General features: G+C 40.2%; 1 protein-coding gene across 1 annotated transcript in view; it reads right to left on the minus strand.

The window, feature by feature from the left end:
- The window catches only part of ofcc1 (orofacial cleft 1 candidate 1), a 72,685-nt gene extending 46,998 nt beyond the window's left edge, over positions 1-25,687 (minus strand). Inside the window, exons 1-6 of the mRNA XM_053674691.1 lie at positions 25,676-25,687; positions 24,631-24,894; positions 23,080-23,197; positions 17,845-17,918; positions 16,020-16,123; positions 262-495 (exon numbers count right to left, since the gene is read on the minus strand). Of these exons, the coding sequence (XP_053530666.1) occupies positions 262-495; positions 16,020-16,123; positions 17,845-17,918; positions 23,080-23,197; positions 24,631-24,894; positions 25,676-25,687 (806 nt within the window). The remainder of the gene's footprint in view (positions 1-261; positions 496-16,019; positions 16,124-17,844; positions 17,919-23,079; positions 23,198-24,630; positions 24,895-25,675) is intronic.
- Positions 25,688-27,403: the final 1,716 nt, after the last annotated feature.

Genomic DNA, 27,403 nt, shown 5'->3' on the forward strand with positions numbered 1-27,403 from the left:
TTCTGGAAGTTTGCAAAGAATTATATAAAAATTAATATGTATTGATCCAGCACATTGTACATGCATAGCACATAACATTAGGCATTCCAAGCTCTGTGGTTTCAAATCTTAAAAAAAAATAATAATAAAATAAACAAAATGCTAGAAAAGTTTCACTTTTATTCTCTTTATTTCTCTATTTTCTACAGATACTCAGTACAGAGGTTGCCTTATTGTTGTGTATGCTGTCTCTCTCACTCACTCATCATACATCTGTCTCACCTGTTGACAGGTATATTTCTAGCATGGAGGTAGAGCCACTGGCTGCAGTAGTGCAGATAAAGGCGGGGAAACCAAGTGAGGATGATGAGGGTGACGAGGAGTGTGACTTGGCCGAAACTGGGCCGAGGACTCCCAGATAGACCAAGCTCTACAGGAAGCATACGCCATACCATGCACAACCGCTCTGCTGGACCACAGCACACAATGCTGTAGCACGGAGCAGCTCGCTGAGATCTGGGGGCAACACACGCACACACACACACACACACCACATATGCCTGATGCTGTATGCATATACCCACTATATACACAAACACAGTGCACACAAGCTGAAATTCATGTACCAGCTTCGGAATCATGGGCTGTCTATCAACTAGTGTTGATAAATGGCTTAGGTGTGACTAAGGATCATGTTGAAAGAAACACAAACACACACAGTGTATACTTAAATCTAGACTCACATTTCAACACATGGCAACGTTTAATCACCTACATACACAGAATTGCCAGATTATTAAGTACACTTACAGAGAGCTCCATACGTATTGACACCCTTCAAGAGAATGGGCTAAAATGACTGCTTAAAACAGCATATAGATTCAAATTTCCACTAAATTAAGTGAAGAATCTATTTACATTCTCATCAACAAAAATTATTTTTCATTTTAACATTCTGCAAAAGTGTTAAACAGTGTTAAGAATGCTCTGCAGTTCTGATCTATCTGCATTAGATATCAGAAGCATTAAATTTGTCTGGACACTCACTACAACTTTGGCCCTACTTACCTCTCAGAATTGTTCTACAATGTGTCACAAAAGGGTGACCAGCGTACCTCAAGGATCTATGACTAGCCCTTATTTCACTATAGACCACCTCACTGAGTGCTCATCTCAGTGCTTCTCCTAGCATAGCATAGCCAACTCTACCCATCATTCACGTATAAGGACACCTCCTGTTAAATGTAAGAATAACATGTGACATGTAACACGTGTGTGAGAATGATTTTATCTTTGAAAGCAACATCATGACCAGTGTTGTTTATACAGTTTTCTGTGCTTCTAAAAAAGATAAAATCAGGCACTAGACAAAAAGCCAGTGTGTCAGAGACAAGCATAAGATGGCTGGCTGTCAACGGGCATTTTGCCATAGCAGCAAATAAAAGATGACTTCCATCACTGCCATAATGAAGATATTGATGATGCATGAACTGAAATATTTTCAGCTGTCTGTGAAAAAAGGTCATTTCAACAGAGACTTTGTTACAGAATGTGAAATCTTTCATCTCCTCTAAACCTGTTGTCATCACTACATATACATTTAATGAGGCAGGACTTTCAGTAGCAAAAGGGCATAAAGTTCAATAAGCATCATTCCTAAAAAAATAACATTTAATATTGTACGTGTAATTATCAAATACTATGTTTATATGTGTGTATATATATATATTAAATTATATATATATATATATATATATATATATATATATATATATATATATATATATATCTGTAATTTAATTCAAAAAGTGGAACTTTAATATATATATATATATATATATATATATATATATATATATATATATATATATATATATATATATGGAAGCACAGGCTGCTTTGATAGCGGCCTTCAGCTCGTCTGTATTGTTGGGTCTGGTGTCTCTCATTGTCCTCTTGACAATACCCCATAGATTCCCTGTTGGGTTCAGGACAGGCAAGTTGGCTGGCCAATCAAACACAATAATACCATGATCAGAAAACCAGTTACTAGTAGTGTTGGCACTGTGGTGCCAAGTCCTGCTGGAAAAGGAAATCAGCATCTCCGTAAAGCTTGTCAGCAGATGTACAGCGTGACGTGCTGTAAAATCTCCTAGACCAACACCAGCAGCAGTAGACCAACACCAGCAGATGACATGGCACTCCAAATCATCACTGACTTTGGAAACACTGTTCACACTGGACTTCAAGCAATTCATTTTACTTTGCTTAACAAGTTAAATTCATGGGCACTGTGTATGATAAATCTCATCATCGTAAACTGCATTTGGCAACCTCTTCTGCTCTTGTCTCACAGAAGCAAGATGGTGTATTTGTCTATAACATAAGCATAAGAGCTCTTTAAATCTAGAATAAAGAAAAGTGAGCAGGAACTATTTCGGCCAGCTCTGAAAACTGATTTACATGTTCAAGCCCATGGGCTGGAATTCTGGGAACTATTTATGCCTTTGGTTAAGGTTCTATATCTGGCCCCACTTAAACACTGGACTTATCCTTTATTTGGTGGATTAAGTTATTTGCTATCGCTTTTTCCCTCCTTCTTGTTTCAGGCCATAGGCCTTTTTTTTGTGAATGAGCCAAACCCACTTTTTAGTCTCTCTATTAGAGGATGGATTTTATAGAATTAGAGATGAGGTGAAAGGAGCATAAAGAAACAGAAAAGCAGATAGGGAAAAGGAGGAGAGGAAATTCTGATTCTGTTTGTGTGCCATCAGTGAATCAGTACAGAAAGGGAAGCTTATTTAGAGGTCAATGCAGATAAAGGTATACACAAAAGAAGGTAATATATCATAGTTTTGGAATCTGTACTTGTCAATCCATGAAAGAAACGTGCATGTTTGTTTTACTTCTCTGTATGCATCAGATTATTTGCTGTGTTCTCCTGTCTCTGTGTGGGTTTTCTCCAGGTTCTCCAGGTAGGGGGACTGACTGCTCTAAATTGCCCCTAATTTTGAATGAGTATGTGGATGTATGTGTGCATGGTGCGCTGTGATGGACTGGAATCCCAACCAGCGTGTGCTCCCACATCACCTCCAGTGTTCCCTAGACTGGCTGTGAATCCACCATGACTCTGGCCAGAATTAAACAGTCAATGAAGATGAATGAATGAAATCAGATTACATAAACTAGAATCCAATCCATATACCAAAAACGTGACACTAGTCTCCATGATGAACTCTCATATTGAAAGAAATGCATAAAGGTTTAGTCTATGGAGAAGAAAAGTACACTTTCATCCTAAATTGTGAGGGTCGTAGCACATCAAGCTCAGCAGTCCAGCTGTAGCTGTGCATAAATTAACACTGTGGCTTTCATGTTTAATGCCAGCAGACTGCTCTCAGAAAGATTTAAGGGTGAATCTTCAAGGCAACAAGTTAATCTCAGATGATGTCTATGAAAGGACAATGCCTTAACACTCAGCATATAACTGCTTCTTGACATGAGATGTGCTAAACCGACCTATTTATTTGTTAATGTTTATGGATGTGGAGATGTGCATTTCTTATGATTGATAGAAACTGTAATAATAGCAGCATGAGCAAATATCTTCAGGGAAGAGAACTAATACAAATGTGTGAACTACTTTAGAGTGGCTGTAACATGCCACTTCTGCATGTAGCCTCTTTGAGGTGAAGAACAAGCAACATATTGACAGTGATCACTGAAAACAATGTAACTGTTCATTCCACTTTTACACATTCTACACACCCCCAGACACTCTCTCTCTCTCTCTCTCTCTCTCTCTCTCTCTCTCTCTCACACACACACACACACACACACACACACACACCCACACACACACACACACACACAAACACAAACAGCTTGGTTAAGGCAAACCTTGTGTTAGTGTATTTGTGTGATTTGCTGTGTGATTTAAAATAAATCCTTCATGCAGTTCAAAAGAAACTGTTATGCAATTTTACAGTTACTGTGTGATTATTAAATGTGATTGCATTCATGGCAAAACACACACACACACACACATACACACACACACACACACCATCACCATCATCATCATCATCATCATCATCACAGATGATTCCCACTATGTACTAATACCTCTATGATTACACTGAAACCTAATATTATGTCATCAGAAACATTTTTCCTATTTTAAAGAAGAGGGTCACATAGTTTTCTTACCACACACACATGCCAAAATGGAAAACAGACATATATACATACACACTGTCTTTTGCATCAAACTATAGGATGTAGTGACCCAATGTAATGTATTTACCACAGTGAATAAAAAAAATGGAGCAATAGTAATCTAATGGGTCTGTGCAGTCAATAGTACATCATTCATTCATCTCCAGTAAGCTCTTTATCCTGGTCAGGGTTGAGGTGGTGCCGAAGCCTACACCCGGGAAACCAGGATGTGAGGCAGGAATACATACATATACACCATATACACACATATTCATACAGAGGGGCAGTGGTGACTTTGTGACTAAGGCTGTGGGTTACTGATCGGAAGGTCAGGGGTTCAGCCCTGGTGCTGACAAGCTGCCACTGTTGGGCCCTTGAGCAAGGCCCTTAAGCCTCTCTTCTCCAGGGGCGCTGTATCATGGCTGACCCTGCGCTCTGACCTCAACTTCCAGACATGCTGGGGTATGCGAAGAAAAGAATTTCACTGTGCTGTAATGTATATGTGATCAATAAAGACTCATCATCATCATCATCATACACTCATTCAGACCTAGAGTAATAATTTAGACCTTCAGTGTAATCAATCCAACTACCATTTTTGGGAGGTGGGAGGAAACCAAAGAACCTAGACAAAACCCACATGGACACAGGGAGTAAATGTGAAACTTATCAATGTTACCGTTCTCTTTCAAGCACTATAAAAAAAAGTATGATACACCAATTGTACATTAATTATACCAGGCATGCAATCAGTGAGAGCTGGAAAAATTCTTCAGACTCTCTGGGAGATCATACAAAACAGTATGTGATGACAACTTTTAATATTTTAATATCTACATTTTAAATTATTCTATCTATCACACTCACCCATGTATTATAAACTAATCACAGAATATTCGAGTATGTAACAAATTTGCAATATCACAGATAATTACATTAAGGAAGGAGGTGAATCAACTGATTTGGACAGGATTTGTTTTAGAAGAATGGGGACTTTTTTCACATGCGTTCACTGATTTAAATTTTTGTTTTGTGTTTTTCAAGCCTTTACAGGCGTTTTCCATAGCACTGGCATAGTAAAGGTGCATGTAAATTTATTTCATTGAGAGAAAGAGAGAGGTGGGATTTGGGGAGCAGTAAAAGCGAGTTATTGCTCTCTGACGCAGCTGTAGGATTGGGCTATATCTGATAATTAGAACAGGACTTCAGCCACTGCCCAATTATCAGAATTATTTGCAGCTGAGATACAAGAGAAGATGGCAAACACGGCACTCTGGCCTAATCTTGAGTATGAAACTTAATTCTCATTTGATTATTAGCTAAGTGCTTCTGAGGTTCTAACCTATAAGACAAGTGCCGGGGTCTCTATAAAAGTATGAAAATGCCAACATGGGTTTGGATGGGCAGTGAAGTGTGTGTTGCACCCTACTGTGAACACATGCACACAGTTTTTCTCCTTATAGTGTTTTTGGCTTCTTAGCTCACACACACACTCTTTACGGGTCAGCAGTGATTGAATGAGTGTGATGGTAGTTGATTAATGCGTAGTACAACATGTGGTCGTTTATGTGCTGTCTGTGTGTCTCTGCAGGGACTATAATATCGAAATGGCCGGATCCGCCAAGCTTCGTAAACCCAGTGGAAACATCGGCATCTTCATATACCTGGGGTCCATGCTGAGACGTAAAGGACTGGGTTACGAGCAGGTTGCTCTCCAGAACCACTAAATAAATCCTCACTGTGACCTTTAACAGGCTGATGGTGGATGGCTCCCAGCATGGGAGCACTGGGTTTTATCAGTGTCTTTATTAGCTAAAGGAAACAAGTCATCATCTAATATGGGCTTGTATGCTCTATGGAGCAAAACACACCAGCATATACACACAGATATCATGCTGGAAAAAAAATAATAAAAAGAAAGAAAAATTTAGCAAAGGTTCTCTTTTTCTTTTTCTTCTTCTTCTTCTTTTTTTTTTCTTCAAACATTCAATAAACAGCATGACTGGTTAAATTGACATCTAAAATAAGCAATTGGTCTAGTCTATATACATTAAGTCATCTTTGCATGGTTGGGTCAGATGGTGTAGCAGTGTAATTAAACACTAACACAAACACACGCTGATGGTCAACAGTGTGGAGACACGTCAGCAGTCCAAATCAGAGTGGAATTAATGCTCTTGCTTTCACACTACACATAATAAACAAACCAAAAAGGGAAAACAAACCAAAAAAAAAGGAAAAACACTGGCTGAGGAAGACTGGGAAGGAGCAGAGCTGAAACATACTTGTAGAGCATTTTTATTCATTGGTCACACAGAAATGGAGCATGGTAAATAAACCCTTGGTAATTGATATAACAAATATCAACCAAGCATGCAGAACCAAATAAATAATTTAATAAGAATATAAATAACTATCATTCTGTAAACTGGAACTCCAATTCCACTGAAAGATAACTCTGCATGAGTAATCTAATCTGTTTATGGAAAAACAACACTACTCTCAAACTGAAAGAATTGTAAGTTCACAATGGGGAATGACTTATAACTGATTATCAGAGCCATCTACATGAGTCTCTGTCTCAACACCTGATGTAAAACTCACTTGCGCCATTTAAACACATCGACTGGCTACTCTGTCATATATATATATATATATATATATATATATATATATATATATATATATATATATATATATATATATATATATATATATTACTGCCTCTTCTCCGCCACTGCGGCAGTCGCGCGAGGAGCGATCTTCGTTTCCTGTGCGCCGGCTACCGGCCTGGCGCCACTATTTATATATATATATATATATATATATGTATATATAGTGGCGACTGCCGCAGTGGCGGAGAAGAGACAGTTCCTCTTCATCGCCACCAAATGTTTTAGACATCCAGAGAGCACATGGTGGCAGGGCGGGGCCGCCGACACACCCAAGGCTCGTGAATGGTGCACCGTACGGAAGAATTCCACCATCCAGCAAGCTAGGGGAGAGTATAAAAGGGCAATATTCTGCTCGCAGAAACAGAGAAGTATCTCCGAGCATGTGCGCAAATCTCTGGCGTGTTTGATGCAGTTTTGCCGACGCGTGCCTGTTTGCTAATCGCTGTTGTGTGTTTTTTCGGGTTTCAGGCGACTCCGACGCGAGTGACGGCACCGCCCCGCCCCCTTGGCTGTAACCGCCGACGGCAGAGACCTTCACCGCCCAATCGCCCTTCAACCCGCACCCACACGCGCACCCCCGCTCACCAATTGTCTTCAATAAATCTCCCATAACCTTGAAACAGCCTCCTGTGTGTCTGTGCTCTGCCCACCGCTGGCTAAAATCCCTACACTGGTGGAGGATGCGGGCATGAGCACAGACCCACCCATCTAAAAAAAAACATTTTTTTTTTCCCTCTCCTCCTTGGGGATTGTTCATAAACATGGATCCCACACTGTAGCACCTTGTGGAGGCCAGTATTCAGCAGCAAACAGTGGCATAACAGCTCGCCCACAGCCTACAAGCTGTGACAAGAGCTAGTGGCCCCGAGGACAGCGACTCCTGCAGCTGCTACGCACCTCCCTGATCCTGGCCGTGAGGTCCGACACCTGGTTCCCCCTCTAAACCCCGAAGACGACGTCGCCCGCCGCGAAGAGTGGGACTACGATGAGTGGCCACGCATCCTCGGCCCACTGCTTTCCGGGGAGGCGTGCATGGCCTATTACTCCCTCTCTCCAGAGGAAGTAGCCGACTATGGAGAGGTAAAGAGAGAGATCCTGGCATGGTGTGGGCGAAACCTGCTCCAGGCAGCGGCGGAGTTCCACTGGTGGCGCTACAGGCCGGAAGCCAAGCCACGTGGACAGATGGACATCCTCCTGCGCCTCACCAAGAGGTGGCTCCAGCCTGACATGCACTCTGCCACCGAGGTTGTAGAGAGGGTGGCCGTGGACCGGTTCCTGAGGACCTTGCCACCCACAGAACGCCAGGCCGTGGGGATGCGAGCCCCCGGGACATCCAGGGAACTGTTGACTGCCCTGGAACACACCCTGACCACCCTGGCACTCGGCAAAGAGGGACAGCACCAGCAAGGCCACCCTGACTATGGGGCGCCCCAGGACGAGCCCAGCCCGACCGAGTCAGACCATGGGCCACCGAAGAAGACCCAGAAAACCTGGCCGGCAGGACGCGTCCTCCCCACGCTGGATCGGCCAAAACCGCCGCAGCGAGCGAAGGAAGCACGAGTGCAACAGGCCTACCTGGCCCGAGGTGAGGTGGACGCCGGGACAGAAGGTAAGCTGCACACACCTTCTAACCCTCTCTCGTCTGTGTTCCAGCAGGTAAACCGGCAGGGGAACTTTGGCTGAGAGCAGAAAGAGGACAGCCGCCTGAAGTATTGACCAAGGTACCCCGTTTGTGTCAAAGCTTATGTCTGATCTGTGTCGGCTGTTGCAGGTGAAACACCTAAAGGCATTGGTCTACCACCTTAAAGCAGATGTTGCGCCGGGTGGTAGACAAGGAAGGGAGGAACTGGGACCTTCTCCTGCCGTACATCCTCTTCGCCGTCCGAGAGTGCCCCCAGGCATCCACGGGCTTCACACCCTTCGAGCTCCTCTTCGGACGGCGGCCCCGTGGACTGCTGGACGTGGCACGGGAAGCCTGGGAAGAACAGCCTTCCCCGTTCCGCTCGGTTATCAAGTATGTACAGGGGATCCAGGAGAAGATCGACCAAGTGGGCCCCGATCGTCCAGGAACATGAGAGCCGCCCAGGAGGAGCAGAAATGAGTGTACAACCTCCCAACGCAACCCCGCGAGTTCCAACCTGGTGATCGGGTACTCCTGCTAGTGCCCAGCAGCTCCTGCAAATTCCTAGCTCGGTGGCAGGGCCCATATACGGTCCTCGAGAGGAGAGAGGTCCCGTGAATTATCACCTGCAGCAGCCCGGTAAGCGAGCAGACACACAAACGTACCACATAAACCTGCTGAAAAGGTGGATAGAGCCAGAACCGGTACTGTCTGCGTTTGCGGCCCTACACACAGATCATGACCAGGGCACCTTAGTCCAACTGGGCGAAGAACTCACCCCCGCCCAGAAGCAGGAGCTGACCGAGTTAGTGGGGCAATTTACCGATGTTTTTTCTACCTCTCCAGGCATGATGCAGCTGGTGCAGCATGAAATCGAGACTCAGCCGGGAGTGGTGGTGCGGCAGCAGCCCTATCGGGTCCCGGAGGCCCGCCGTAGGGCTATCGAGGAGGCGGTCAGCTGGATGCTGCGGGACAACATCATAGAGGAGTCCAACAGCCCCTGGTCCAGCCCTATCGTAGTCGTACCAAAGCCTGATGGAAGTATGCGCCTCTGCAATGACTTTCGGAAGCTAAACCAGGTCTCGGAGTTTGACAGTTATCCTCTCCCCTGGGTGGACGACCTAGTGGAGCGATTGGGGAGGGCTCATTTCATCTCCACCCTGGACCTAACAAAGGGGTACTGGCAAGTGGCGCTGGCCCCAGAGGCGAGACCGAAACGGCCTTCAGCACGGCGAACAGCCACTGCCAATACCAGGTCCTCCCCTTTGGGCTACATGGAGCTCCTGCGACGTTCCAGAGGCTGATGGACATTGTCCTGCGACCCCATCATACCTTCGCAGTCGCCTACCTGGACGATGTGGTCATTCACTCCTCCACCTGGTCGGACCACCTGTTCCACCTGGGGGAAGTCCTGAAAGAGCTCCGGAAGGCTGGGCTGACAGCCAACCCCAAAAATTGCCACCTGGGGCTGACCGAGGCACAGTACCTCGGGTACCGTACTGGCCGGGGCTTACTCAAGCCACAAACGAAGAAAATTGAGGCCGTAAAGGGTTATCCTCAACCTTCGACAATAAAAAAGTAACGTGCCTTTCTGGGGTTGGCGGGGTACTACCGTAGGTTTGTACCTAACTTCTCCTCTCTAGCCTCCCCACTCTCAGATCTCACAAAGAAGGGCCAGCCGGACCAGGTGAAATGGTCTGCAGACGCAGAGCGAGCATTCCAGGACCTGAAGGAAGCCCTCACCAGCGCCCCCGTACTACGTAACCCGGACTTCGCCCTCCCGTTCGCCGTGCACACAGATGCATCAGAAACCGGGCTGGGCGCGGTCCTCTCACAGACCTTCGACGGGGAGGAGCACCCGGTCCTCTACATTAGCCTATCTATCTATCTATCTATCTATCTATATATATATATATATATATATATATATATATATATTAGTTCTGAAAAACTAAACTAATGACTAATATCAGCTCAGACTTACCACAATTATGTCTTAATTGAATTTATGAATTTATGAATATTTCTAGCATTAGATTCAATCACATGTTATGACCAGTAATCATAATCATATCATTATATGATCAGTAATCATATTTTAATCCCAGTTATTTATTTACATAGTGAATAACCATAACTCACAGGTGCACTACATGCTCATGCTGGAATCACTTTGCACAAATACACCTTTTTCATTTAATTCCCTCAAGAAAGTAATGAAAACATCTGAAATACTGTCTGTTTATAAATGGGGAAATTGTGTTTAAACCCTTTCACTGTTAACAGTTTATCAGTAGTGAGGTCTGCTGAGATTAATGTGTCATATTAAAGCAGCTCAAGTCTCCTCAAGTGGAGAAAAAAGGTATTTTTTTTCCTTTTTGGTGCATGACCATGACCTTATACTGCACTGCACTGAGCACCTGAGTGTCTCAAAGCACTTTAACAGCGCGGCTGTGAGAACATTCTCACATACAGTACTGTGTAAAAGTCTTAGGCACCCTTTTTTTTTTTTTTTTTTAGTATAGACTTTGTTATAGATTTTTATTTTACGACTTCTACAATATCAAGTCAATAAAAAAAAAACATTTTAGATTTACACACATTAGTTTTGCAGCACAAAAGTAAATGTTTGTATGTCAGTAAAGAAAGCAGCATATTATGTAAGAGACCACTTTTCAGACAAAAAACACAATGAAGGCTGTTGGGTTTTGCTGCAAAAATAAGGAGCAAGTACGACAGTGAAAGTCTCCAAAAGAACCATGGCTGGTTCTGCAAGATGCTCAGTAAAACATACAGCTGATTTCCTTATAAAACTGCACAAATTGTACCTGAGACAGGGTCATCACAACAATTATTGACTTAGTTTAATTTATTACCATTTACTACTAATAAAGTATTTTTTTAAAATGTAGTAAACATTTAATTTCATTATTTTTGAAGGCATCTTTGCTCTACAGCATTTCTTTGCATATGCCTAAGACATTTGCACAGTACTGTACATGTCCATAGACACAAGTGCACGCACACACACACACACACACACACACACACACACACACACACACACACACACCACAAACTATAAGGGCCTGCATGTTGCTCTGTGACCACAAACTCGTCAGATCTGACAAATCTGATTTTAGTAAAGTCAGAGGCCATATACAATGGCAAAGGGGAAACCAACAGATGTGTGTATATATGCATGCACATGTGTCACCGCCTTGGTTCTCAGGGGCCTCATGTCTGACTGCGCTTCTCTGTCCCACTCTCAGCACAGGAAAGGGCCCTGAGGTGATTCCATGACTCTTTCACCACAACAACACCATGCATGCCATCAATACTGATTACTCAATGACCATTTATAATGGGGCATCTATTCCACCTTAAAGAACAATTAATTGTGTATCTTTCATAGAGTGTAGAGGAGTTAATATAGGCTTAATTTGGGTCCAGAAAAAAGGCAAATTCAAAGAAACCTACCATATAGTAAAAGCACCAAGCAGGAAAATTATTCCCATTTTTCTCCCAATTTGGTTACCTTCCAATTCCCACCCACTAGCCAGCTCTCACTTATCATACAACAGCTACCAACTAGAGAGGGTGAAGGCCAACATGTGCTTCCTCAGAGTCCTGTGAAGCCAACCAACCACATCTTTTCAACCTACTGCTCATGCTACATCACATTGCAGCGTAACACGCTTGCACAATAAAACACTATATGCCCTCTTCCACATCCATGCTCTCATAAATGAGCCTGACTGGCTAGAGTTTTGACAGGTAAAACTGTTTGTGCACCACTGTGCACCAAATCACTTTCATTCTGGTAGTGAAGAAAATTTTTGCCATCCATCCATCCATCCATCCATCTTCAACCGCTTACTCCTTTTCAGGGTCACGGGAAACCTGGAGCCTATCCCAGGGAGCATCAGGCACAAGGCAGGGTACACCCTGGACAGGGTGCCAATCCATCACAGGGCACAATCACATACATACTCACACACCCATTCATACACTACGGACACTTTAGACACGCCAATCAGCCTACCATGCATGTCTTTGGACTGGGGGAGGAAACCGGAGTACCCAGAGGAAACCCCCCCGCAAGACGGGGAGAACATGCAAACTCCGCACACACAGAGCCGCGGGTATCGAGCCCCGACCCTGGTGGTGTAAGGCGAACGTGCTAACCACTAAGCCACCGTGCCAATATTTATAGCCAATATTTAAAATAATTAATCAATTCAAAAATGATTTTCGGATGAAAAAGTGCTCTGAAATCCAGACATTAAATCCCTGCTGATTTATTGCTGAACTTCAAATGCAAAAATGTTCAACACAAGAACGCACTCTAAGAGTCTATTGCAGTATCCATGTGGTAGATTGTTAAGTCTAATCAAAATGGCTGCAATAAAAGAACAATGCAATAAAAACCTAGCCCATTTGAATTTCAAACATGTATTAAAAAGAAACCATATTTCAGGAAGTAAATTATTCTAAAAGGTAAAAGGCAATTTTATGTAAAAATAGATCTGGGAAAACAATGTGCCATTTTCATATGGGGGAAGAATTAGTGTAGCCTCTTTAAAAGAGCAATAAGTGGAGCATGTGTCTTAATATATCAGAGGTTTTCCTTTATCAGAGTGAATAAAGGAGAATAGTGGCAACATCACCCGTTCTCTGGAGGCAACAAGGCCCTTCCATCACATCTTATCTCCTTTCTCTTTTTATAACAGGAAAAGTCACAGATATAATTGATATGAGATTTAGGGGGTATATTTCAGTGTAATTAGAGTCTTGATAATTGGGCTAATTAGATATAATTGTTATGTGAGTCTGAGTTTGATTAAAGCAGGTTTCCCCAAAACGAGCAAAAAAAGGGGAAATATTTAGTTGGCAGGCTAACAATGCAGCGGATGCACATGCATGCAGATTAATTAAAGAACAAACACATGTGAAGAGGGGACAGGCATCAGCTTTGAATCACACACCCACACATACTTGCCCAAGCAACCCATAGACTGAAATACACCCATAAACACACTGTATTTGGGGTTGTGGTCCACATAGTCAACTCACATTCTGTATAATTATGATGAAGCATTTATATCTCTAAAAATACCTGGCTATTATCATTATAGTAAAAAAAAAAAATTAAAAAATAAAAATAATAAAAACAAAGTTTGAAATTCTTGGACTTTGCAGCCACAAATATAAAATACATAATACAACCTGCCTCTCTCCATTCCCAGAAAAAAAAACAACAAAAAAAACAACAACAACAAAAAAAAAAAAATTAAGCATGATTAACATAGGATCGGAAATTAACACAGTTTCTCTGACAGAAATTTTGGAGAAATGAAACACCAGTTGAAATAAAAATGATCAAATGGGGATCTAGTAAAGTTCTAGACCTCCACTTGGCTCAAGAAACAACCATTTACTTTCATTCCTTCAGCTGCTTCTGTGATAAAGGTAGCTAAGTCCTCTTGCTCTCTCGCTCTCTCATACACACAGACACACACAATACACAACACACCCAGTAAGGTGTAAGGTCATAATGAGGCTTTCATGTTCTCTTCAAACAGATATCAACTGTACCAGGGCGGCCCGTAACATCATTCCTGCCATGTCCCCCCCCTCTTTTACTGTAGTCTTTTTTTATTTTTTTTATTTCTCTCTACATTGACTACGATGTCAACACTTGCACTTCAGTGCATTGTGTTTGTTCTTTGAAATTGTAATTTATGGTTTACGGATATTAGCCCAGCATGGATGTTTCAGGAAAGTCGCATATGAGGTTAGCAAACAACAGCTTACTTTTGATATGTAAATCCGAGTGAGGATAAAAATGAGGAGGAGGATAATGAAGCTCAAAGCTAGAGAGAGTGAGAACGAGAAAGAACCGCCTCTGCCCCGTATAGATAAACTTCAAATATAAAGCGGTATTCATGTGATCCTCTCTTGGAGCAATAGGCAGTGTTCAATGTCTTTTAAGAGAATGCCAGGAGCTTTCACTAACTACTACATGGTGTTAAGCGCAGGTTTGGGATGGGTTCTTCATGTGGGAGGAGAAAGAGTTTTAAAATAAAATGGACTTTGTGCGCTTTGTGATTATATTAATAGGTTATTTATTTATTTATTTATTTAAGCCATATAAATATATGTGGTTTTTTATTACATTATTAAATGACTACTTCATTTTTCAAATGTCACATAACTGTACTGTACGTGGTCCACACTGCTCCTCTAAAGAATGTATTGAAAAATATGCATTTATCAGTTATACGTTTATATTTAACTTGCATATCCAAATTTGCATAATCACACATACTGAAATAAAAAAAGAAAATAAAACTATACACATCATCTTTGCATGTATTTGTCAGTTGTGCACATTTGTGCAGCTTTAATAAGCGACATGTAGAGGTTCTGCACATTTACTGTGGGGTCTCCTGTGATTCTCTAGATGGCAGTAATATGCCTCAGTCATCAGAATATAGAAGTAAAAATCAGCAAAACCTTCCTTCACTGACACTTTCTCATTCTTACTTTCTTTTTGTAGTTTTTTTTTAGAAGACAGGCAGAGCCGTGAGCGTGTTTCCGTACTGCATTTGCCTTCTGCACTGTATGTTTGGCCTGCACCTCTAATCATTTTATTTACTTTCAAGAGCTGCAACTGCAACGTCTCTCATCATGTTTTAATTCCAGTCCAGCAGCAACAAATTACTGATCCTCTGAAATTAGGAAAAATTTCAAATCCTATGCGGGGGGGACATTTGTCCTTCCAGAAAAATGCATAATGCTTGACGATAGGATAATTCAAAATGAATACAAACATACCTGTGTTCTCTCCATTTTATCCCCATGGACTAATCATGGGAAAACCTCTTCCACACATTTTTTTTTTTACTGAAAACCTAGAAAGCAGTTTCACAAAAGGCAATTTGACCGGGCCATTTATGAGATTTGTTTGGTTATGTGACTTGTCTTGGTGAGTTTCCGCTTCTGTTTTCTCATTAATATCAAATGCTGAGAGACACAATAAAAAGGAGAAAACATTTATCCAGGAAGCCTTCTTCTGCACTCTGTATCACCAGAGAAAAAGCAATTATCCACACTGGGAGGTTTTATGTGTTGCCAGTGTCAGAATTACCCAGGTTTCTTCAATAAAAACAAACACTGGCACTGACAGAAAAGAAACATTCACATCATTGATCTAAAGGAATGAAATGAACTTGAGCAGGTAACTGCATGCAGATTACACTCACAGTGTTCAGAAGATCTTGAAGGTGCAAAGTAAGAGACTGGAGCTTAAAAATATGCTAACAGCATTAGCACAACTGTTAGAGATATTCTATATCTAGCTATTACCCTTATTACTCCAGGGCAAGAAAATTGCTTCCAAAAAATATATACTCTCTCTCTCTCACCTGCACACACATACACACACACACACACACACACACACACACACACACACACACACACACACACACACACACACACACACATTAACACACACTCACTGTAGGGAGAAGGAGAAGTGTTGAAGTTCTGTGATGATACTCGTCTGTACATCTCTCTCTCTCCCACAGCCACTTTGGCTGGTTATCTTGCTGAATGGCTGCTTCTGTTTGTCACACACACACACACACACACACACACACACACACACACACACACACACACACACACACACACACACGTCAGCCACAATCAGTGGGAAATTTTATACCCCAGAGAAATGCAATGACAGTTTGCCTTGATTTTATCCCCATAAACATTCACACCAGGACCGAATGACATTCAGATTACACACGTCTAATCAAAGTTTATGTGAGAAACAGATGAAGGCAGAAAAGAAGGGGGAAAATGCAGTATTAAAAAAAAAAACGGCAGACACAGGGTGCATTTTTAAAGTTCATGGTGCACAGAGCTACTCTTAATTCTGACATTATTTAGAATTATTATTCAGCAACTTGCTAACAGTTTAGATAGAACAGTGTTCTAGTGGAAAGTGTTGTGCCTCTGGCTGGGCTTAGGCCTAGTGGAGACACCACATGACTCTTAATGCTAATGAGACACACACATTATATATATGGTATTTATGGATTAAGAACACAGCAAACATACAGATTTACCAATGTGTGATGTGTGAGTAGCATTTCATTTCATGCAATTAAAGGTAAAATTTCAAATATAATATTTAAAATAAATTTTCAAATGTGATTTCTGTCCTGCCTCAGGGATAACCAGCAGCCTGATGAAAATACATTTTAATTAGGCTGCAGTGTAGGTCCAGGGGCGAGAAGGTGATCCCGTGGCCTCTAGGTTCAGGCAGGTTTGAGATCAGCTCACTTCATCATTAGACAACTGGCTGAAACTAACTGACATTTGAGGGAATCTGAAAACAACTGCAGTCCTGAGCACAAAAAAAAAAAAAATGAGCAAGATAAAGAGTGAGTGAGACAGAGAGAGAGAGAGAGAGAGAGAGAGAGATAGAGAGACAGAGAGAGAGAGTGAGAGAGAGAGTGAGAGAGAGAGAGAGAGAGAGACTCACTGCACAACTATAGCTGATTGTGGAATATTCAAAAACAATATAAGCAAATATATAATAGCTTTAGAAAAAATCTTTAGCAAATATTATGCTATAAGTGTAGTATGCAAAGTTTCTAGAGAACCAGGACATTCAACTTCATCAGGTGTGCAGCTGTAGGAGGTGAAACCAGTTGATATTTGAAATATATATATATATATATATGTATATATATATATATATATATATATATATATATATATATATATATATATATATATATATATATATACACACACACACACACACACACACACACATATATATATATATATATATATATATATATATATATATATATATATATATATATATATATATATATATATAATTTTTTAAATATGTGTGCAATAATTTCTGTGTGGAAAAAAAAACAACACATTCTAACACCTAACACCACAACCGCAAAAGCCTTATCATGAGGAGGAAACACAGTGCCTGCCTGTGGTGTATGAAACATCAGCAGCAGGTCAGCAGGAAAATGTCATTCTGCAATTATCACTTCAAAAGCAGGCCAGGCAGCGTAGGCACTTTGATTTATTTAGTTTAAGAAGTGCACAGGGCAGGAGAAGCATGAGTTCAGAGAGTCTGTCACTGCTGAGTTCACAGAAACTGTGCTGTTTTGGCTTGTCGAGCACATCGCAGCCTACTTTGAACACTCCGCTATTATCTGCTCATGTGAAATGTATTTTGACAAATAAGAGAGGAGAGCTGTGGAGCAGTGAGGGTGCTGAGTGGTCATATACAAGCCACACCTTGGTTTGTGTTCCAGGTTTAGCTTTCTGTGATGCCGGCTCTAAGACAGGGAGACTTCCAACAGGACTCTTACCTGCCATAAATAAGAATATATTAATGTTGAGATGAGGAGTCTTGCCCCATGAAAAAATTAATATTTGTTAGGAATTCAATAATTTCTCAAGTTTGAAAAGTATAACATCTGTCTTTCTTTTTTTGTACTTAATAAAATAGAATGTTATTTAAATATGCTGTAAATCAACACCTCACTATCACATAATGCCACCAAAACGTGTGCATATAAGAAAGAAAGATTAAGTAGAGTGCTTGTATTCCACCCCATAGCTGTGCTCCAACTGATGTAACTCCAGCAAGACGCAGGTAAATGTGCTGCACTATACAGTCTACAGACTTCTCACAGACAATAAAGACAGTGAGGCAAGATAAAGCATGATGAAACTTTCCTGGCTTTCTCTCTCTCTCTCTCTCTCTCTCTCTCTCTCTCTCTCTCTCTCTCACACACACACACACACACTCTCTCTCTCTCTCTCTCTCTCTCTCTCTCTCTCTCTCTCTCTCTCTCTCTCTCTCTCTCTCTCTACTTTTTTTCCCCCACCATCGCTCCAATGCACGCAATTAGACATGATGAAAAATCTGAAAAGAAATTAAATTTAGTTGTAATACATATCACCATTCTTTTTTCCTTTGGAAAATTACTTTTGAAATGTTTTCTCTCCCTCTCCCTCTCTGTCTCTCCCTCTCTCCCCCTTCCCTTTTTTTTTTTCTTTTTTGCGTGTGTAATTTAAATGGTAAGCTGCCAGATGTGTGTCTCATGCTTGGAAGTGCAGGAGCTTTGCATTATTTAGCATATTAACATTCACAGAATTTAAAAAAGGGTTCCTGCATTGCCTGGAGGTTCCAATTAAGTAAACCTTAGCTTGATACATGTAAAAAATTTCACCATGAGAAACTTTTTTTCATTGCTTTTTTCCCCCCTCTTTCCCTCTCTTCCTGTCCCATCTATATAATAAATATGGAAACTTCACAGATGATGTAATTTTTCTCTTGCTGCAGGATTAAATATATCAGTAATAATAACTTTTAAACATAGGCTACATATCAGGAAAGGTTCTGAAGGCTAAAAGGGGGTTTAATAGCAGTCATTCTCAGCCTCGCAGGGGAGCAGACACATCTTCCTTCCCATTTTGGAAACTGACAGATCAGATTGAATTTGAGCCCAGATGTAGTTTTTAATTACCACTGCTGGTAAACACTCAAGCTGCCTACAGTTACAAGGTAATAGTGTTAAATCTGTCCTATCTTAAAGGCAAGGAGATTTGTTTATTGTATTATAGTGATTTCATAATCATTTTTGCTTTCGTAGGATTTCACTGTCATACTTTAGCTATCCTCACTCAAACGGGTGCCACACCCAGTGTGTGTGGAAAATCTTCCACTGTTGTAGGTAGAAATAAAGCATAAATAAATTCAGTATATGCCAAGGCAATGTGTTTTTGCCTGTGAAAAAAAATAAATAAGAACCTTTTTTAAGCTTATATTTCACCATGCAACCGCAAAGAGTAACGTGCAAAATGTTTCCTAATAATTTAGTTGCGTCTACCAGTTCACTCATTTTTAAAACAACATCCAGTATATTGCAAAATGTTAATTAACTCTGATAACACAGTTACAACTACATTCTATAAGTCTGACTAATGGCTAGGACATATGACATGGAGAGAAACCAACACTTTTACACATGTACCTTATGCATGTACCTCACTGCTACTGTTCTATACAAAAGATATGATTTTTAAAAGGGCCTGTTTTTTGCTTTCACCCACTACATGGCTGATGATCACATGTTGTGGGCAGACTTATCCCATAATCCCATGTTAGCTAGCATCTGACTTATGGCAACTGGCAGTGGAATAATAAGTGTATGCCTTTCATCAATATAAGTAGCAAATATACCTACAACACAGTGGAAAAGTCATTAAGCTTGTGTAAAATAGAGGCCCAGAGATTGAGATGTACGTAGTAAAATAATTAGCAGTTTCTTAAATTCCTGCTTTAGTCCATCAGTCCATCCTAGTTGTAGTCCACAGAATCAAAAGCCTGGCCTATAACTCTTTTCTCTGCCCAGAGACTAACCCCTGTCAGCAGTGTCTTCACCCAATGCTGGAGTTTTGCCTTTAATTACACTTACTTCTGCCTGATGCTCACATGCTGTTTCACAAGAATTAGCACAGCGCTGACAGCTATAGGTTACGTCCATGAACTTGGAGCAGTGCAGTCACAACCCTTGGTCTCGTGGGTCCGACAATGGTTCCTTGTTATCCACAGCTTTCCCATTACTCTCTGTGTGTGTGTGTGTGTGTGTGTGTGTGTGTGTGTGTGTGTGTGTGTGTGTGTGTGTGTGTGTGTGTTTGGTGAGCAAGGCCTCAGGCTTGTAGGAAAGTAGGAAGAGGTAAGAAGAGACGACCGAGACCTCATCACTCGCCAAGGCTCTGAATCGCCCCTTTGCTTGTTTCAGGATTTGCAGCAAATCGAAGGTCAAGGAATTGCTGATTTCCCGAGAGCAGTGGCCTTCATTCAAATTACAGCCTGATAAGTAACCTGTGCTATTGGAATAGTCATAAAATGTTCAAGTCTATGATTAGTTTAAATTAATTGTAGCATTTTAGTAATATCATTAATGTTTGATTCTTGCATTAGTTTGTTTACATATAATATCATATCAACTTCAGCTATGCACCTTATTCTGAAATTCAATCTGAGACAGAGCTGTTTGAGATTTGTTTCCAAATGTTGGCTTACAATCAGCATAACCTTAAATCACAAAGATACCAAGTTAACATAGAATCAAGTCACTTCTTTTTTCCTTTCTTTTTTTTTTTAATAAAATAAATATATTTTTGTGTTTTTTAGTTTTATTTTTGCTATGCAGGTTTTGCATTTAATTTGTCCTTCTCTGTCTGTGTTCTTGTATACATATGTATACTCATTTACATAAATAGCTTTAGATTTAACCAAAGGAGATGATTATTTTCTAACTGCTAAAGGGTGGTCCCTCAGTGGGGTCTGATGCTAAGACCAGGCAAGCTCATCCTCAGAAATAACAAAAATCTTGAAAAAATAAATAAATTGGCATGTTGCTTAAATTCCCAGGAGTCTCTCCTAATTTACTTAAGAGAAATTTAAAAAAAAAATAAATAAATAAAAAAAAGGTTTCACCAGCTCACTTCATGCAGACTGAAAAAAAATACTGAAGGCAGGCAGAACAATTTTAATACTCATTAGGTTTCAAACAAACTCAGTATAACTGAATCATTCTGCTAATGTCAGAGGGCAGTTAACCCATAGTGCCTGTAGCCAGTTCATATATTCCAGACAGGCATTATAATCAGGATGTTTTGTTGTTTTAAATTAAGCAATATGAACTTTGCTTTAGTTTCTGTTTTTTTCACATGCCCATGTGTGAAAAATTTTGTGGAGTTAAAATGGTAGCTGACATGGTTAAAGACTGGTTTAAAGCATCACAGACGTTTATCGTCTACTGATGGTAATCAATTCATATTCTTACTACAAATCCTGAAAGTGCAAACAGAGTAAAACCTGAGTAAAAGCTAATGGACTTCTGTAGTGAATAGGATTGTCTTTGGGGAGTAGTTTGAGGCTGCTGGTTCACTCTGTGCTCCCGGGCTTGATAAGATTTTCTCCATCTCCATCCAAAGGCAACGCAACCTGAACCGATCCATATGCAAATCATCCACTAATGTCAGCTCCATTTAGCTTAGCACAACTCTGATGCCCCATGAGAGCCATCCTTTGATCCAGCATTCAAGAGAACCCAGAGTTCACTTTACCTGCACACCCTTCCTTGTTCTTAAAGCACCTGGACCCCCTTTTCCTCTCAATTTCCTACTTTGTCCACTGTTCTGTACTTTTCTTTCTTTCTACCTCTAGCCTGTGTGGCATAATGCAGAACATGAATCTCTGAAGACTAAAGCCATGTTGCGGGGAAGATGGTGTGTGTGTGTGTGTGTGTGTGGGGGGGGGGGGGGGGGGGGTCGACGCTATCCCCCACCATGGGGGTGTTAGGAGCAGGGTGGGGGGTCAAAGTTCATGGCGGAGAGGAAGTGACAAGCTGTGAAATATAAAAGACCAATTTCTTCCACATGTTTCAGCACTTGGAGATCAGCGCTGAGCTGTCAGCCGGCATCACGCTTAAAATGGGACAGGTTGCTACCCAGCAGACCTGTCACAACTCATTTGTAATTAAAAAGTCTGTGTGATGTTTAAAGCGAAACACCCCTGAAACTTTTTTCATACTCCAATCTGTTAAATAAAGATGAGTGGTGCCAAGTAAAAAAAAAAGTTTTTATTAGCTGGGCAACCTTCCTTCCTGCTAGATCAATACCAGACAAGCCTGTTTGAATAATTTGATGATGTGAGCTCATTTGTACAGGTTTTTTTTTTGTTTGTTTGTTTGTTTTTTGCTGCTTTATCGTAATCTATATCATATCCAATCTTTCCTCTGTCATCTTTTTTACACAGCTTTGACACCGACTGAATCTGCACAACTTGTCAATGTAATTGCTAGTTCAAAACCTTTCACTTTTTTTGGTTTCAGAACCTAAAGCCACAAAAACACTCCGAACATCTTAAGATACAATCAATACTATGCTCTAACCAAAGTACTTTATATAATAAATATACCTCTTGCTAAACAGGGCAAAAGAGTTGATTCTGTAATCCTGGGAAACAATATTAACACAGCACAGAGATATGAATGTGATTTTGAATGTGAGATATGAACCAGACTTCCTGATTTTCTTCAACTGTTCCAAGGTACTATATGTGGGTGTGTTTAAGATCTGTGTACAGCTTAGGCTTTTCAGAACACGTGCAACATGTTGCAGCGCTTTTATCTTTTCACATAACGCCTCATACTTATGTGCTGTTTCACAAACTACCTGCATCAACATTCACTCAAAATATCAACATGGCATCAGTGCCAGATTGGAATGAATAAGCTTTTATTAAGGCTTTCTTTTTGTAGCCTTTTCTCAGGAGGTATAAAGGAGACATTATAGAAGAACATCATTATTTTCTCTGCATGACACCACATCACATCCAGCCTGGCACATGTCACTGCCAGTGTGTGTGTGTGTGTGTGTGTGTGTGTGTGTGTGTGTGTGTGTGTAGGCATTCGCTGACACTTTTGTCCATGCAGGGGGTATGGGTTTTACCTGTTAGCGAGGTAGAGGAGCAAGTAGAGGTACATATAGCAGGAAGAGGCTCTTCATTGGTGCCTTCATTAGCACTGCCCTCTGGAACCCTTTGATCCCTTTGCTGGAGTTTCCTCACCTACAGAGACACACTGCACACTCTTATCTCTCTAAATCTAAAATCTCCTGGGAACAGAATGAAAAAGAACTATCACACAGTTCATTGTTACACTGTACAACATAATCTATACCACATTATCTGTTTATTTAAAATATTATTAGATTATTGTTCCACTACTCTACTGTTAATTTGTCACTGTAACTTCACTTCCATTATCCTTTAGTAGTGCATTAGTGATATTAATCCATAATTTAGTAGTGGTGTGTAGCTACAGGATAAGCAGATTCAGGCCTTCTGTGAGAGAAGCCACTGCCCCGTTTCATAATTAAAATAAGATGCTGTGTAACCAGATCACTATGTTTCCTCAATTATGTCCAGATAGTTTTAGTAAAGGTGTGTTTTGTTTACAACTAAACTAAACTAAATCTAATTTTCTATTTCCTCTTAAGGGTCCTTCAAATTCACATGATCTTCATTCATCAAACTATAAGCACTTACTAGTTATACTTGGCTATTATAAACTGTCACAGATGTAAAATAAAATATTTTAAGGACATTCAATAATACCAACTGTATTTTACATTAGAAGTGGATGGAATGTTCAATGCACACATACAGTATGTATACAATAATAATCTTCATTTATTTATCACTTTTGAGTTGAGTCTCTCAAAGTAGGGCTGCACAATTAATCGAATATTGATCGCAATTACGATTTTGACTGCCCACGATTACATGAACATGATTGACTGCGATATTTACATGTAAAGTTTGTCCTCCACTCATAGAAAACCCCGCTGCATATCAAATCATGCGCTTCCTAAACTTACAACCAGTCACCATAGAGCGGTGCAGGGATGATGTCATTTTATATGCCAAAACACAGAAATGAGTTAACATTTTAGCTCTTCTGGTTCCATCCCAAAGTCAATGGGTTTTTGAATGGAATTTTGGTTAAAAGCCTGAAATAAAATCAGTGGTGAACACTTTATTCTAGGACATGAAATACGCCAGTAAAACCCCACTCATGATTTTTTTAAACGCTTTTACGTGTATTGAAAAAGGTGGTTGCTAACCATCACATAATGAAGGTTTAGGACAGATCAGCAAGATATGCTGCAGCTAAACCATTCAGAACATTGAACATTATATGACTCACCTAAGCAGGGACTAGGTAAAAGAAGCATATAGACATATATCTTAGACTTAGATTAATGTATTAATTCAATAATGTAAATGTAAAATAATGTAAAATATAAACCTAATTAAACTTGGTTGACAAAAGAGTGTTAATAAATCCTAAAATGATTTAATAGTCTGATTTAACTGGCAAGAAGAATATTCACATATGGTGGAAAATAATACCCTAGTATCTAGTTATTCCGATAATGACTATGTCAGATATATTGCCCAGGTCTCAGCTTCTGTTCAGTGCAATTCAGAATTAGTACCTGGAAGTAAAGGTTGCAGAGCCAGTTGTCCAGGTCAGCAGAGAGCAGCTGCTCTATTTTACTGAACTGGTCTATAGCTGAGTTGGGACAACCCCGAAGCAGCGGAGTGCGAAATCTACCTTGGATAAGGGTTAGAGAGCAGTCACAGACAGGGAATACCCCCCAGGCCATCACTGCACTCACAGCACATTGCTTACTGGGCATGCTCAGAAGCCTGAACATCAGCACAGTGGAGGGCAAGAGGTCACATGATGCAGGCAAGACCTGAGACAGACAGACAGAAACAGCAATTTGTATCATGTGTTACAAGAGACACAGAGCAAACCTCAACCCAGAAATCTTAAACTAAGCTATTCTAAATTAAAATATTCTGTGTCATATACAAATATTTATAGTATTCAAGTGAATTTTTGACACGAAATGAAATATTTGCCCCAAAACATTTTGTCCACGGCACCAACCTGTTCAGCTTGATATTATTAATGCAAAATACTGCCACAAATTGTGACAGGGGCTTGGAAACTAACTGAGATGGCACAATATGAAAAAAAAACTTTTATCAATTACTAGAAATCACTGTTCAAATAAAAAACTGAATTGAACTGAAAGATTATTATAATAATGTTAATGTTAACTGTAACTGTTTCCAAAATGTGATAACAACATATCAAACCATATCTGCATGTAATTGTGGCCATATTTAGCATTGGAAATAGAAGGTTAGCGCAATTGAACAGTTTTATTTTCTCCTGTTTTCTGTGCTAGGGAGAGAAGCCAATGTTTGGAGATCACAAGAATTTATTCCACATAATCATAATGTTCTCAGTCCATGTGTAGTAAATGCACACATGCCAGAATACATGTTTAAAAGGAAATTCAAAAGGATTTAACCATGATTTATTGTACCCTGTGTAAAACACACATTAGTTGACAGCCATGCTGGGCTTCATACACTTAACAAACATGGATTCCTATTTACTGCAAATGTGAGAGACAGACCTGTATCACAGTCTTAAAAATGGAGTGACAGACACAAGCTGAGCACTTGATCAATCATGCCGGGGAATATTTTACCCTACTATTATTTGAAATGGGAAATGGAGGAGACTTGTTTTTATCCCATCCATCATGCTCTTTCTCCACACTGCATCTCCATCACACCTGAGAAATGATGATTATCTGACTCAAGCCTGGAATTTGTTTAATAATCTCCTGCATTTTACATATTGAGAAACAAACAGATTTCATATACTATAAATATCAAGCAAAATAAAGGGAAAGGGAGAGGAAGGGAGAGAAAAAAAATAGAATAAGGTGGAACAAGAAATTTGCCTCAGCTTTAGACAGAGCTGCTTTTAAACCAATAAAAATAATCCCTTTTCATTCAAAATCCCTGTGTTTTTAAATAAGTGGGATGAAGTAAAAGGATGGATGAGGGCCAAAAAAAACTAAGCTCTAACCTGATACACTGAACTGCCGGTTTTTTTTTTTTGTTGTTTGTTTTTTTTAATATAAATTTCTTTTTTTCCCCCCAGTAAGGTGAGGATCCATGGTGGCGGAGAGACAGCTGCAGGTGTAGGTAGCAATTTAGGCAAATGAAAAAAAAATGGCCCAGCAATACTCAAAACAAGGGTCATATTAAAGGCCGGGCAATCGGCAAAGTGGAATAAACTAATCAAGGCTAATGGAATAATGATAATCATGGAAAGGTCAAAACACAGAGGCAAATGGGTAGAAAACAAATGCTTGAAATTGTCACAATCTGTTTGTCTGGGTTATTTATAGTTTGGGTGGTAGTGGACAGATGAGTCCTTTGTTTGGTTTTGTGACCGATGTTAATCTGAAGGGCTGAGGATCACGGGAATTGTAGGCTGAGGAATTTGAGAGTTTGAGGACACCATGGACATTCTGTGGAAATGGCAAAGGCCTGTAAAACCAAAGAACAAACATGCCCAATATTTGCTCATCATGCTCAGTCTTGTCTGTACCTTTGAATACCAATTTTAGTAAAGACCTTAAAAAGGATGCTAAAAAAAAATTAATAAAATAAAAAAGAGAGAGAGAAGCAGGCAATTATACCTTCTACTACTGAGATCTCAAAAAGGGACTGTCAACATGGGCATTTCAGCCAAACACAGGCAAATCTGATCAGCTTTACCAAACAGAGAGAGAGAGAGAGAGAGAGAGAGAGAGAGAGAGAGAGAGAGATCATTGTGTTGCAGACTTTGTGTTTCCTGTGTGACCATAAAAGAGCAGGAAAGCTGATCATAAATGTATTGTTTTTGTAAAAGTTTTTAAAGTACTTTTTTTGTGGCTTATCAGGATTTATTGTTTATTACAGATTGGAATGTATTTGTTTCTGTATCTTGAAGTAAAGCCGTGATCAAAAGCTGCTGTAAGAGCAGCAGGGCTGGTCCAAGGCTATGTCTTAGCATTCCTGTGTAGATAGACCATTTTAATTGTACAAAATATCATTCTAGTATTATTCTTTTGTTGCATTTTGAAATAATTTGAGTTTATAATAGTCTTACAATAGGCGATATAAGGTCTATAATAAGGTATAATAAGGTCTCTCTCAGGCATAATAAAATGTTCTGCCCTTAAAATATTCAAATGTTGGTTGGTGTAAGATTTAGTACTGACAAGAGTATAGAAGAAAATCCTACAAAAGGAAGAATTAGGTTTTGTTTTGCTTTGCTTTGTTTTTAAGATCTTCTGCTGGAATTCTCCATCCTTATCGTCACCCCATCTGTTATTTTCACATACGGAATGT

Source organism: Ictalurus punctatus, chromosome 23 (genome assembly GCF_001660625.3).
Source record: "Ictalurus punctatus breed USDA103 chromosome 23, Coco_2.0, whole genome shotgun sequence".
Taxonomy (NCBI): Eukaryota; Metazoa; Chordata; class Actinopteri; order Siluriformes; family Ictaluridae; genus Ictalurus; species Ictalurus punctatus.